This window comes from Hippopotamus amphibius, chromosome 6 (assembly GCF_030028045.1).
Source record: "Hippopotamus amphibius kiboko isolate mHipAmp2 chromosome 6, mHipAmp2.hap2, whole genome shotgun sequence".
Classification (NCBI taxonomy): Eukaryota; Metazoa; Chordata; class Mammalia; order Artiodactyla; family Hippopotamidae; genus Hippopotamus; species Hippopotamus amphibius.
The window spans coordinates 101,477,432-101,491,056 of record NC_080191.1 but is presented as its reverse complement, the minus strand read 5'-3'; the positions used below and the strand labels follow the sequence as shown (position 1 = coordinate 101,491,056).

The window sequence follows — 13,625 nt, the reverse complement described above, 5'->3', positions numbered from 1 at the left end:
GGGCTATTCTTCATTGCAGTGTGTGGGCTCTTTATTGTGGTGGCTTCTCTCTTGCTGTGAAGCATGGGCTCTAGGCATGTGGGCTTCAGTAGTTGCGGCACATGGGCTCAATAGTTGTGGCTCATGGGCTCTAGATAGCAGGCTCAGTAGTCATGGTGCACGGGTTTAGTTGCTCTGCAGCATGTGGGATCTTCCCAGACCAGGGATGGAACCCGTGTCCCCTGCATTGGCAGGCAGATTCTTAACCACTGCACCACCTAGCAAGTCTCTCCCATTTTTATCTTGTGTTCATGTAACTGTTAAATCTTGGTCTTATGCTTTTACTTCAGATCATTTTGAAAAGCTTTTCTTTTATTATTAGAAACAAAACTTTTCTTCTAAATTGCCATTTTAAATAGTGCTGCAGTGGACATTAGGGTACATGTATCTTTGAATTACGGTTTTCTCCAGATATATGCCCAGGAGTAGGATTGCAGGATCATATGGTAGCTCTGTTTTTAGTTTTTTAAGGAACCTCCATACTGTTCTCCATAGTGGCTGCACCAGTTTACATCCCCCCCAACAGTGTAGGAGGGTTCCCTTTTCTCCACACCCTCTCCAGCATTTATTATTTGCAGACTTTTTAATGGCCATTCTGACCAGAGTGAAGTGATACCTCATTGTAGTTTTTATTTGCATTTCTCTAGTAATTAGTGATGTTGAGTATCTTTCCATATGCCTTTTGACACCTGTATGTTTAGTACTTTTTAAAGACATGTTAAAGAGTTTCCAAATGGATTTTGAACCTTTTTAAAGGAAGAATGCTCTCCACATATGAGTTATGGTACCTAGAGGAACTAAGGGTAATCAATGTGATAGTACAGTTAAACTGAATTTTTTACCTGAGAAAATAATCCTCTTTTGTTTTAGACCTTTATTAAAGTTGGGAGAGAATCTGGGAGTAGTCTTTATGACGTTCCTAAGATTCAGTCATTTATTTGTTCATTTTATATGTGTTTATAGAGCACTGAAGGTACTGGGCCAAAATCTCTGCCTCACAGAGCTTATAGTCTAAGATAAGTTAAATGTATAGATTATGCTAGATGGGTGCTGAAGAGCAGTGACAAAAGCAAGGAAGAGAGAGGTTGAGATCTTTAGATAGCATGACTAGGAAAGGTGTCACTGAGAAGGTCCTGTGTGATGAAAGGGGCAGGCATGTAGTATCCAAGGGAACACGAGGGCAGAGGCCTCCAGGGCAGTGTGTTTGGTGTTCATCGGGAACTACGAGGCGGCCGGTGGAGTGCAGGGGAGAAGACCAGGGCGGGCCAGCACTTCATCGCAGGGCTTGGTGGGCAGTAAAGACTTGGGCACCATTCACTCATCCTCAGAGGGATGGGAGGATTTTGAGGGTTTTGAGCAGAGGACACTGTGGTCTGACTTCTGTTTTTAACCGTTTCATTCTGGCTTCTGTGTTGAGAATAGACTGCAGGACGTAAAGGCAGAAATAAGAAAATCAGGTCAGAGATATCAACCCAGTGTGTTGGCTGTGGGTCTTTATGTTTGTTGAGTAAGGAGGTTGAATTCTGGATATGTTTCAGGATGGAACCAAACCTGTGTGTGGCATGTGAGAGAAAAGGAGGAATCAGGGTGGCTCCCCACGTTTAGAGCCTGAGCCACTGCGAGAATGCACTCGCCATCATTGGCAGAGGATGTGAGTGAGCGTGTATTTGGGGAAATAACAGGGGTTCGGTTTGGGATGTTTAAGTCTGAGTTGAGATGTCCAAGAGCACATGTGGACTAGGTAGGTGGATTATCATTATCAATCTGGATTTCAGAAGAGATAAAAAGGCATATAAATAAACCTAGATTCTAAGGCAGGATGAGAGCCCCTAGGGAGAGACCTCTTATTATAGAGAAGAGTCCAAGAACTGAGTTTTAGAGCACTTCAACGTGTAGACTTCAGGGAGGTCTGGAGAAACCTGCACAAGAGGAGCAGCTGGAGAGGTAGGAGGAGGACCAGAAGAGTGTAGGGTGGTCCTGAAGCCAGGAGAAGAGGGTGTCTCAGGAGGAGGGAGTGATCAGCTGTGTGTGGGGTTAAGTCGCATGAGAAATGGCACTGGTGTTAGCAGTGTGGGGAGTCTTTGGTGCTTGAGTAAAGTTTTCAGTGCAGGGCTGGGGGTAGCAGCCTAATTAGGAGGGATTCAGGGGAGAGTGAGAAGAGAGAGATGGGAGATGGCAGTATAGGCAGCCCCCTAGAGGAGTTTCGCTTATGCTTCCCTGGTGGCGCAGTGGTTAAGAATCTGCCTGCCAGTGCAGGGGACATGGGTTTGATCCCTGGTTTGGGAAGGTCCCCCATGCCATGGAGCAACTAAGCACACAAGCCACAACTACTGAGCCTGTGTGCCGCAACTACTGAGCCCACGTGCTACAACTCCTGAAGCTTGTGTGCCTAGAGCCTGTGCTCCGCAATAAGAGAAGCCCCCACTCACCACAACTAGAGGAAGCCCGTGCGCAGACAAAAAATATAATAAAATAAAAATAAATAGGGGAAAGGAGGGGTGGCAGCTGAGATAGGAAGGAAAGTTTTTGGTTTTATTTTTATTTGAATGGAAGGAATAACAACATGTTTGTATAATGATTGTAAAGGTGCAGCAGCAAGGGAAAAATTTTGATACAAGAGTGGGGAGAATTTCTGATAGGTAAGAAGGTAGGATATTTGACCTGCACTAGAAACATTCATTTCATTCATTTGTAGTAAAAGGAGAGAAGGAGGGGTATTGCCTGGATACAGATACTGGATGGTGGGAGTTGTGGAAGTTTTCACCTGACTCTGTATTCTTTGAACTAGGAAACAAGGTTGTCAGCTAAGAGTGAGAATAGAGAAGGGGATAAATTGTAAGCATGAGGAGAGAAAAGTAGTGTGGACCCGTCCTCTAGGAGAGTAGGAAAAAGAAGGGTGGGTTACGTGGGCATTAAAGTCACCTGGCTCGGGGGTGTTGGAAGGAGTGACAGGAAGGGCACTGGTTACAAATCCCTGTGAAACATGGGGGTGGCCTCGAGAGCAGTGACTGGCTGCAGGAAGTGAAGTACAGTCTTCTGTGACGTTCAGAAATGAGGATTTGTGACTAAAGAAGGGAATGGAGGACACCCACCCCTTCTGTGCTCTCCTGGTGGTGCCGTTGGAGAGAACTGTTGGAACAGTCCACGTCTGGTGGATGAATTAGGTTAGAGAGTGTGGGAAATAGTGGACATCCAGGGATTTGTTGATGACTGAGTGGGGCACAGTGGGAGGGTTTCAGAAGACCAGGTGATGAGATCAGGAAAAGGGATTAAATATGTTCTTTGGAGAGAGATGATATAAGCAGGTGGAGACACAGTGGGAGAGAACCTAATGAATTAACCCGAGTTGAAGAGCACGAGTGGACACTTCATAATGTTTTAACAACAAAGAAGGGCTGGACAGACGTTGAGAAGCAGCTGTTCTTTAAATCTCCTGAAGACAGAACAAAGGGACAAGGCCATTTTAGTTGCGTGTCAGTGTCGAGGAAACAGATGTAAGAGAGTTTTTCCTTTCTCTGTCTCTGCAACATTTCAAAAATATGCCTGTTTTCTCTTTAGAGCTTAAACATAATAGGATAAACTGGGTAAATTGTTTAGATTGTGTATTTCCTATAGCACTTAAACGTTTGAAATGACCCTGTCAAATGAGTGTCCTAACAAATATATGACATATTCGTAAGTTTGATCTCTTTGGCAAAATAAAGACAGTTTAAGTTGGTAATTTAAAAATATTCTTAATTATAAGTGCATAGGTTTTTCTGATATTAATGTTGAAGATTTTTAGTATATCCTGTGTTTTAACAGGTTGCAGTATTTTACAGAGCTAGTCCAAGGCACAAGATGAAAATTATTAAGGTGGGTCTCTAAGAAACACATTGTTTTATCTCTGTATCCAAAATGCTGCTGTGCTTGTCTTTCATTATGTTTGCATTATTACTGGGAATATTGATAGAGCACTAAAGTCAGAAGTATTGTGAAGCAAAATATGTGCTTTTTAAAGCCTGAGATGGAAACATTACTAGAGAATTTAGTTTGCAAGTGAAGATGTAGAAGAAAACTTTAAGGAAATATCTGCAAATACAACCTTCTTTAAACACTTGAACAGTGTAGAATTATGTTCTGACAGGAGTCTATAGCCAAAGCATCCTTGTGTGAATACGAATAATAACTTAGAAACTGAGTAAATACAGAAAGAAAAAAATGTTTTGAGAGTGTGAACAGTGTTTAAAGGGCTGTGATTATTTATGTTAGTCAAATATGTACAAAGCAGCTGACATGGTATCCATCAGTTCATGGACTTTTAATCACAATAGTGCTCCGTTGTATTAAGGTCGGGGTTCTCAGCTTTGGCACTGACACTGTGGGCTGGATAATTCTTTGCTGTGTTTTAGATAAGTTTAGCAGCATGCCTGGTGGCTCCTATCCTCTAGATGCCAGTAGAGTCCCTAAAGTCATGACAATCAGAAATGTCTCCAGATATTGCCACATGTCCCCTGGGAGACAAAATTGCCCTGAGAACCACTGCATAATTGACTCTACATCAGACTTTACATGTGGAGTTTTTACACGTGGCAGTTTTTCCTAAGCTTTATCTTAAGACCTCCATATATTGAAGTTTATTGAAAAAGTGATGGTCTATATTATTTCTAGTCTTTAATGATGTGGGAAAGAAAAAGAGAGAGGCTTTGTTTATCCCTATCTGTGTGGAAGCAACATTTTAATCAGAACTCCTCCCTCCTGCTTCTCCCCTCCTGCCCCCAGTCTCTGCAGAAGAACGGGTCGGTTGTGGCCATGACAGGAGATGGAGTAAATGATGCAGTCGCTCTGAAGGCTGCAGACATTGGAGTTGCTATGGGTCAGACTGGCACAGATGTTTGCAAAGAGGCGGCAGACATGATCCTGGTGGATGATGATTTCCAAACCATCATGTACGTTTTTCTTCAGTGAATGCGCATCAGAGAGTCTCCTTCCATCCTTTCTTGCACCCCATTTGTAGAAAAGAGTTTAGCAGTTTTAGACATTGGTTGAAAACTTTTTTACTAGGTTAATTAATCTTATTTTGTGTCCTAGTGTGTAGTTTGGGGGGAAATTATTTGTATGGAATGGACATAATGAATGGCAGGGATATTTATTTAAGAATACTACTGAGTACCAGCCAAGTGTCAAGTTTTCCTGGCCACTAGTGTGGTGATTCAGCAGTGAGCCTCCATGCAGCCTTTATTCTAGTTCAGTTCAGGCTCTCAGGAATAAGCAAGCATGTGCCTGGCCTCACGGTAAGTATTATAGATAAAGATCCCATCCATATCTGTTTTCTTATGTCAGGAATTGTTCATGTTGCCAATGACGCAGTCTATCGTTTGAATAGATTTGTTTCATCCACAGTTTCTAATTGATTTAAGATTCTTCTGTAGTACCTGCAGGTGTCAGTTTCACAGTGTTCAGGTCGGGGGTCACTTGGTAATCACCTCTTGAATGATCCGGGTCTTAGTTCAGTGATGCCCCAGATGCCTCATTAACCCATTGTGGCCTCAAGCGGAGCACGTGGGCCCGCAGGACCCAGAATTGCCATGCTTTTGTAAGGATGTAAGATATTTAATTTCCATTCTTAGAACTGTATAAAAATCTTGCAAGATAGGGCAGTTTGTTTATAAAATATGTATTTTCCTAGATTCAGCAAAATGAATGCGAGAGTTTACAGGAATCTTTGTAAACCATATTCTTGTATAATTCAGGTGCAACATATATCTGATTGTGTGCTGGAGCAGCAGATGGCTTAAATTCTGTGCGTCTTACATATCTCATTGCCATTTAATTTTTTTTTTTTTTTTGCCATTTAATTTCTGACCTACACTAATTTAACCCCTTACCATGCATGCATCTTGTACCTTTAAGAAAAAGAAACTTGGAGGGGTAAAGAAGATCAGTATTTTAGTATTATAAATGTGTAATATTCTCTTGTGTAGAAACACAGTGTGTGATTTTAATGTTGAAATGTCTTTTTAAGAATAAAGATGATCATGTTAGGAAGTCAGTTTGGGTGGAGTGTAGCAGCCTTGACTTTAATTCCTTGCCAGAGTAGCGTTTCCTTATTTTTTTTTCTAGTTTTAATTATCTGAAAAATATAATACAGTCTTGTTAATGTGTTTTATTAGTTGGAAATTTATTTTCAAAATTAGTTCCACAGTATCGCTAGATCCTTATCAATAATACTTTCTCACCTAATTTTATTTTTAACTTTCAGGTCTGCAATTGAAGAGGGTAAAGGGATTTATAATAACATTAAAAATTTTGTTAGATTCCAGCTGAGCACGTAAGTTTGTCAGAAGTTATGACAAGTTTGTGGGTCTTATAGGTAAATTATTTTAAAAGTAGAATTCAAACAGAATGCCTGCAAGCTTCTGGGCTCTTATTTCTGAGGGTAGTTCATATGTAAGTGTTCCAGTGTGAAAATTTAGTTCTGTTCTAAAACTAAAAATGGCATGATAAAGAGGTTCTAAATGTGATAATTATTTGTCTATATCATCATCAAAATATGTAAACCTTTGTGGCTTATTTAATAGCTCCTGAAGTAACTAAGGAAGGGGTGTCAAATTTTAATGTTTCTTCTTGGTATCTTTTTCCAAAAGTAGCAAGGCTTTTCTGTAGTCAAAAAAACCGTTTCAAAAATATTATTGAAACTGTTAACTGTTACCTGAACTTAATTTAAAAAATCTTCCTCTACTTGTTCTTGTTTAGGTAAGAACAATAGTCTGCAAGTCCTTTATTAAAATGCTGTGGCTCGTCAGGGTTAACTTAGTTTCAGAATGCCCACACTAATGAAACAGCAGGTTGGGTGGAAAATCGGGCTTTCTTTAAAAGAACAGTAGTAACATGAGGGTTTTAAATGCTAAGAAAGTGATTTCGTAAAATTAGTAAGCATTATACTATGCTGACACATTTTTTAAAATGACTTTTTCTTTCGGTAGGAGTATAGCAGCATTAACTTTAATCTCACTGGCTACATTAATGAACTTTCCCAACCCTCTCAATGCCATGCAGATTTTGTGGATCAATATTATTATGGATGGACCTCCAGCTCAGAGGTAAGAGTTTTCTCATGTGTAGACTAGAAAGACAAGGATGGCATGATAACCCTGATAATTAAGCTCTAAGACTTCATTCACAGAGAGCATTGGAAGTCTCTGCAGCATCATGTTTGTTATAAATTGTGTGATGTGAGCACATCATTTATTGTTTTGGGGCACTCATTCATGCATTATGACCTGAGCTTTTATACTATCAGATGCCCAGCCTTAAGTTGAGAACAGAGTAGGGAACGGGTGCAGTCCCTGTCCTCGAAGTAAGCTTTTTGTTTCTTAGAATAGGATGTAATGGAGAAATCTCTGGCTTTAGTGCTATTACCACGGTTCTGTGGTCAGTCTTAGAGACTTTGGGAAAGTATTGAAGGACCTAAGCATCTAAGTGTTTTCTTTTATAATAATGGGGCCCTAGGTGTCATCTTCTCAGCACAGGGTGATACATGTCAGTGACCATGACAACAAATCATCCTAGTTGAAACTTCCTTGCATGCAGATATTTCAAAGTCCAGTTGGTGGGTCATGTATTTCAGGCCATATTTGATATAAGTAAAACTATATGTAAATGATATTGGGCAATTTTCTGATTTTGATTATCAGTCCCCTACCAAACTGTGCCAAATAAACGAAAGAGTCATAAAACCTTTGGTTATTTTTGAGTGATCGTAGCCAAGGTTTTCTTTATGATTCAACATTTTGTTTCCGGAATAATTAAGGTCAATGAAGTTGTGAAGAAATAAATCCAAATCTTACTTAAAACTTCAATTTACTTTTCTCTTTGTTTTGAAGCCTTGGAGTAGAACCAGTGGATAAAGATGTCATTCGTAAACCTCCACGCAACTGGAAGGACAGCATTTTGACCAAAAACCTGATACTTAAAATACTTGTTTCCTCAATAATCATTGTTTGTGGGACTCTGTTTGTCTTCTGGCGGGAGGTATACTCACTGGATGAGCTGCTTTATTAATGTGCATTCTGTACGATAGGACTCAGTTATTTTTGTGTATTAAACAGAAGGCTGGAAGTTAGGAGAGCTCTTTCAAAAATAGAATAAAAACATTTAAAAATAGTTTGATTTCAGTATTTATGGGTTAATAGAATTCCTGATTCATATATTAGTTATCTAAATCTGCAGAGAAGTATCAGGTACAATAAAAATTAACATGAAAATTTGGGAAGAAGTTAGAAAATCTGAGTCTTTAATAGAGCTACTTTAATGTCATCAAAAAAGAAAGTTGTTTTCATATCCAGTTTATGGTTTGGGAGAAGATGTCTTATTTTATGTAGACTATAGCTGTTTATTAGGTGACTATTTATTTAGGCTGTGTTGGGTCTTCATTGCTGTGCACAGGCTTTCTCTAGTTGTGGTGAGCGGGGGCTACTCTTCCTCTTGGTGCACGGGCTTCTCAGTGCAGTGGCTTCTCTTGTTGCAGAGCACAGGCTCTAGGCTCGCGGGCTTCAGTAGTTGTGGCTCTCGGGCTCTGGAGCGCCGGCTCAGTAGTTGTGGTGCACGGGCTTAGTTGCTCTGCGACATGTGGGGTCTTCCCGGACCGGGGATTGAACCCGTGCCCCCTGCATTGGCAGGTGCATTCCGAACCACTGAGTCACCAGGGAAGTCCCTAGGTGACTTATTTAAATGGCGTATGGGAAATTTAGGTTGCTTATTTGTTTTATATCTTAGACTAAAGTTATTTCATTCTGAGAGAAAGAAAATGTTAACCCTTTAAAAGCATACAGTATTTGTCCATTAAATCCAGCCAGCTGAAAATCTTTTTTTCCTTTCAACAGCTTCGAGACAATGTGATAACACCTCGGGACACAACAATGACCTTCACGTGCTTTGTGTTTTTTGACATGTTCAATGCTCTAAGTTCCAGATCCCAGGTATGCTTGGGTGATCTCAGCTGACTAATTCAATTGGGTAGGGTACTCTCTAATTGTAAGTGGGCAAGATTTTTAGTTTTGCTTACTTTTGTAGCCACGGTTAGAAACTCAGACATAGCCTTCCTACAAACATGTGCCTCCGAAATGTGTCCTTACAGGGATGGGGCATTTGGGGAGGTAAGCCTTAACTTTGGCCAGAAGATCATAGTAAATCACAACTGTCATCACCTGATTTTTCTTCTTTTCATTTTCTTATTATCTGTAGCTATATGATAGGTTCAGGTTAACATTATCTCAGCATAGGACAAAGCTCATGGCTTCTGTTAGATAGTATTAGTCTCATTATAGAAGAAAGTATTGTTAGAAGCACAAGAACAGTTTTGGGCATATTAACTTTTTCTCATTATTTCCGTCAGTGTGTCGAAGCCTAGGACATTTAGAATTTTCTTTTCTTCCCATGCTGTATCTTAAGGTGGATTGCCTTCTCTTGATCAAAGTGCTCTGATAAAAATAATCGGACAGACCCTAATGGTACTTTTTCAGAGCATGTTGTTCTTGGAAACTAGCTACGTTTGAGGCCTGACTGTTCATTTCAATTTTAGAGCACCTTATGAATCCTTAACCATATCTGTTACCATTCGCCATGCTGGAACTTTCCAAGTACAGTGAATTGTCATTAATATAGGCTAATTTTTGAAGAAGATTTAGTATTTGGTTTTTCTTTTATGAAAGGCATTTTTACTTTTTCAGGACACACATAATTAAGTCCATTCTTCTAGAAAGGTTTTTAGATTATGTACCTTAATGAATGATAGAAATGATTTAGCAAAATAATCATATACAAATAAAGTTCCTTATGCTTTGGAGTGCTAGAGGACGTTTCTATGGTCTTTATTTTTTTTAATAGCATCTCTCTTAAAGCCCTTGATAAGAGAAGCTGCTTTAAAATTTACCCTATTTCACCTGAATTATTCCAAAATAAGAGTTAAAATTTAGAGATTTCATGGTACTACTAATGTAGAATTCAGTCCAGCTTACTACAAATTGGAGGTGAATGTAACAGTAGAGCGGTTGTTTCTATGACCAAGGAGTCATAATGGAATTCTCTGCTTTGCCAACAGACCAAATCTGTGTTTGAGATTGGACTCTGCAGTAATAAAATGTTTTGCTATGCAGTTCTCGGATCCATCATGGGACAGTTACTAGTTATTTACTTTCCTCCACTTCAGAAAGTTTTTCAGACGGAGAGCCTGAGTATACTGGGTAAAGGAAATGTTATCTTTATAATTTACATATTATAAATGAATTGTATTTTCTAATACATTTGTTCTAAGAAAAATTTTCTTTTAAAAAGTGAAATAAGTGGCTTGCTTTGAAAAATGTTTAGGGGAGTCACTCACCCAACTCTAGGTTTTCAACTCTTTTTGTAATTTTTTTCTTGTTAATTTTTTATAGGTTGTTACTTGTCAAAATCATGTTTGGTGATTCTGAAAGACAGCAAATGAAAACTTGCTATAGAGTGATTGTAGTTTATAACTCTTTAATCTTGTATGAAGAAAAAATTAAAGTTAAGCTCACTGAAAACCAAATGGCTCTTCTTTGTAATTAATGTTTTGATTTTTAAAGTAACATTTTCTTATAAATATTTGCTAATTTGCACATTCTTATCTTATGAAATAACAGCCCTAAAAGCAGAGAGTTTTATTAAGTTGATGTGGAAGACAGACATTATTCTTTCACACACTGCATTAAATGCATCACCATACAGTACATTTAAATTAATCTTCCCGTGTGAGTGTGAGGACAGATGCATTTTATGATAATGCTAGTTCTAATTCTTGAGTTTTTTAAGTTAATTTGGATATTTATGAATCACTGTATTTTTTTGCAGTAAGTCAAAGTTTACCTTAAAGTTAAATGAGTTTAATTTCATATTCACATTCCTTCCTCTTTAAAAAAAAATGGAGTTTTAAGGAGACAGGTGCAGTTGTTTGAAGCAGTAAATAAGATCGAGATAGTGTGGATACCATTGTAAAGACGTGGTCTTTAAACAGTGACTTCCAAGTGGAATAGATGCAGATTTCTAAGTAATCTTCTGATAGACATTTTAAAAATCAAATTATTCACCACTGCTTAAACAGCCTCTAAAAAGGGCTGTGTAATGTATTAAATAGAAAATCCCTCTTGCTTGTGTTGCTGTTAAAGGCCATGGTTCTCAGGTTAAGTATGGTTCAGAGGAAGCAGCCAGAGGACTTGGGCTCTGGTTCTCTGGCCTGTCCTCGCTATGTGACTTCCGGTAAGTCGTTTAGTACCTTTGAGCCTTTCCTTATTCTTAAACTGAGGCTGACTGTGACTACTTTATGGAATGGTTGAGAAATAATGTATTTAAAAGCTGTGGTAAAATGCTAGAAAAACGTAAGCTATTAAGCTCTGCAACTGTCAGTTCAAAGAATTGTAAAAGCCAGCTTATGTTCCCTTGCAGATTTGCTGTTCCTCCTGGGTCTCACCTCATCAGTGTGCATAGTGGCAGAAGTTATCAAGAAGGTTGAGAGGAGCAGGGAGAAGACCCAGAAGCCCGTTAGCTCCACGCCGCCGTCTTTTCTTGAAGTATGATGCATATTGCATTCTTTTATTTGCAAACTAGGAATTGCAGTCTGAGGATCGTTCAGAAGGGCAAATTCAAGCGGATAATGAAGATATGAGAATTTCTGAACTTTTTGACTAAAAATGGGTGTTAAAGACTTGAGACTTTAATCTGCTGACAGTCCCAAATGAAATTATGCAACTTTGATAACATACTCCTTGATTTAAATTGGCTTTGCGGTTGAGTGGAACTTCGTAAAGTGTATGGGCAGTTATTTAATTAAAAAAAAAAGGCAAAACCTGAACCACCTTCTGCACTTAAAGAGGTCTAACAGTTGAAATACACTATCTATTCTAGATAGATATGATTTTTTTTTAATTTTTAAATATTGTACTATTTATGGTGGTGGGGCTTTCTTACTAATACACAAATAAATTTAATCATTTCAGAGGCATTCTGTTTGGTTTAGAAGTTGATTCCCAGGAGTGCCATATTGCAGCTACTGTATTTCCTTTTCCCTGCAATGTAAGCAGCTCAGCTACCTTGTGTTACCATTTTTGTATCTGAAGTTTTTTGCACAGGATGTGACCACTGTCAGATCACTGTTCTTTTCTTTCTTTTTGTGATTGAAAAGCCTATATTGCAATTTGAAGTAAATGTTTGCTTTTCTTAGTAAGTGTAAATGGTTGCCTTTTTCTTTTCTTTCTTTCTTTTTTTTTTTTTCTTTTGGTATGAAGCTCTGTTCTAGCAAAATTAATACAGAGCTGTTGAGTGGCAGTCTAGGTAGGGTAGCCATGTCTGTCATTAACAGTCATGGAGTCAAAAATATTTAAGACTGGTTGGGCTGAAATTTATAGCAGATTATGTTAATGTGTTATGCCTTCTTTTAGAGTTAAATATCAATACATACTTTGTCAAGTATCTTCTTGACAAAGTCATCTCCTAAATGTAAATCCAAGTACCTCACCTGAATATCTGAACTGTATTATTTTTAATGTCTTCTTATTATGTGTACTTTAAAGATTCTTTCTTAGAAAGTATAGAGTGGTAAACAGAAAGAATAAAAAAGCCCCATACCTAAACAGATGGTTTATGAACCAGAGTCTAAGTGGAAGATTCTGTGCTGACCTTGCTCTTGTGTATCTGCAGCTTTTGGCCTAGGTTGCAGCACAGCCCAGAGCCTGTCCCTCTCCTGCTTCCAGCATTGTCCTCTGCCTTCTTTCTGCTTCACTGGGCGTGCTAGAGAAACAGATAGATTTGCTCTTGGAATGCCATCAGTTTCTGTAATGGGTGGATGAGGTAGAGGTAGTTTGAGTGTGTGGCAAATTTGGGCCAGAAATTCAAAATTAGAAATACATTTTCCTGTTGAATATTTTCTCTCTGAAACAGAAACGGGTCTCAGATTCTTACATGTTTAATTCTTCCTGAAGTTACTGAATTTTGTATTTTATAGTTATTCTTAATTTTTTAAACTGTCAAGATAAACCACTTTTTATCACCAATATTAAACCGCACTATTAGCACTGCAGTACTGTTGTTAGCAATAGGAAAGATACCTATTATGTGAGTCTTGTTACCGAAACAGTTCAATATAAGGACCCGAGATGTCTGCAGTTTATTCTACTTTACTCTTTAAGGCTCGATAGTCAAATGTACATGGAAGCCATTGTCTAATCAACTTTATCGTTAGTGATGGTGATGTCTCATATCTAAATTTTGTAATGAGTTTTCTTCTCTGTTACAAAGACTTGAAATACTTATTAAGTGCACGTCAATCGTTTGCTTTGCATTTTAGGTTCAGAGTATGACTCATATGAAATAAATGTGCCTATCCTATGTTCAAATTTTAAACTTCCCCCAGAATGATTTATTTTCGTAAGTTAATGTTCTTCCAGTTGGGACTGTTAACATGAAAATCATATGGAAGTTGCAGATACAGAAATTAGGCAGTACTTATAGCACATGGAGTCTGTGATTTAAAAAGAAGTGAAATGTACTACATCTGTGTAACAGATTTCCCATAGTAAAAACAACAAATTAGA

General features: G+C 38.5%; 1 protein-coding gene across 3 annotated transcripts in view; it reads left to right on the top strand.

Moving 5' to 3' along the window:
* Window positions 1-13,625, top strand: part of ATP2C1 (ATPase secretory pathway Ca2+ transporting 1) — a 124,639-nt gene extending 111,014 nt beyond the window's left edge. For all 3 annotated transcript variants that reach the window (XM_057737888.1, XM_057737890.1, XM_057737889.1), the window contains exons 20-27: window positions 3,844-3,894; window positions 4,801-4,967; window positions 6,281-6,349; window positions 7,005-7,121; window positions 7,905-8,052; window positions 8,904-8,999; window positions 10,121-10,262; window positions 11,482-13,625. In XM_057737888.1, coding sequence (XP_057593871.1) covers window positions 3,844-3,894; window positions 4,801-4,967; window positions 6,281-6,349; window positions 7,005-7,121; window positions 7,905-8,052; window positions 8,904-8,999; window positions 10,121-10,262; window positions 11,482-11,612 — 921 coding nt within the window. In that variant the 3' untranslated portion in view covers window positions 11,613-13,625. The remainder of the gene's footprint in view (window positions 1-3,843; window positions 3,895-4,800; window positions 4,968-6,280; window positions 6,350-7,004; window positions 7,122-7,904; window positions 8,053-8,903; window positions 9,000-10,120; window positions 10,263-11,481) is intronic.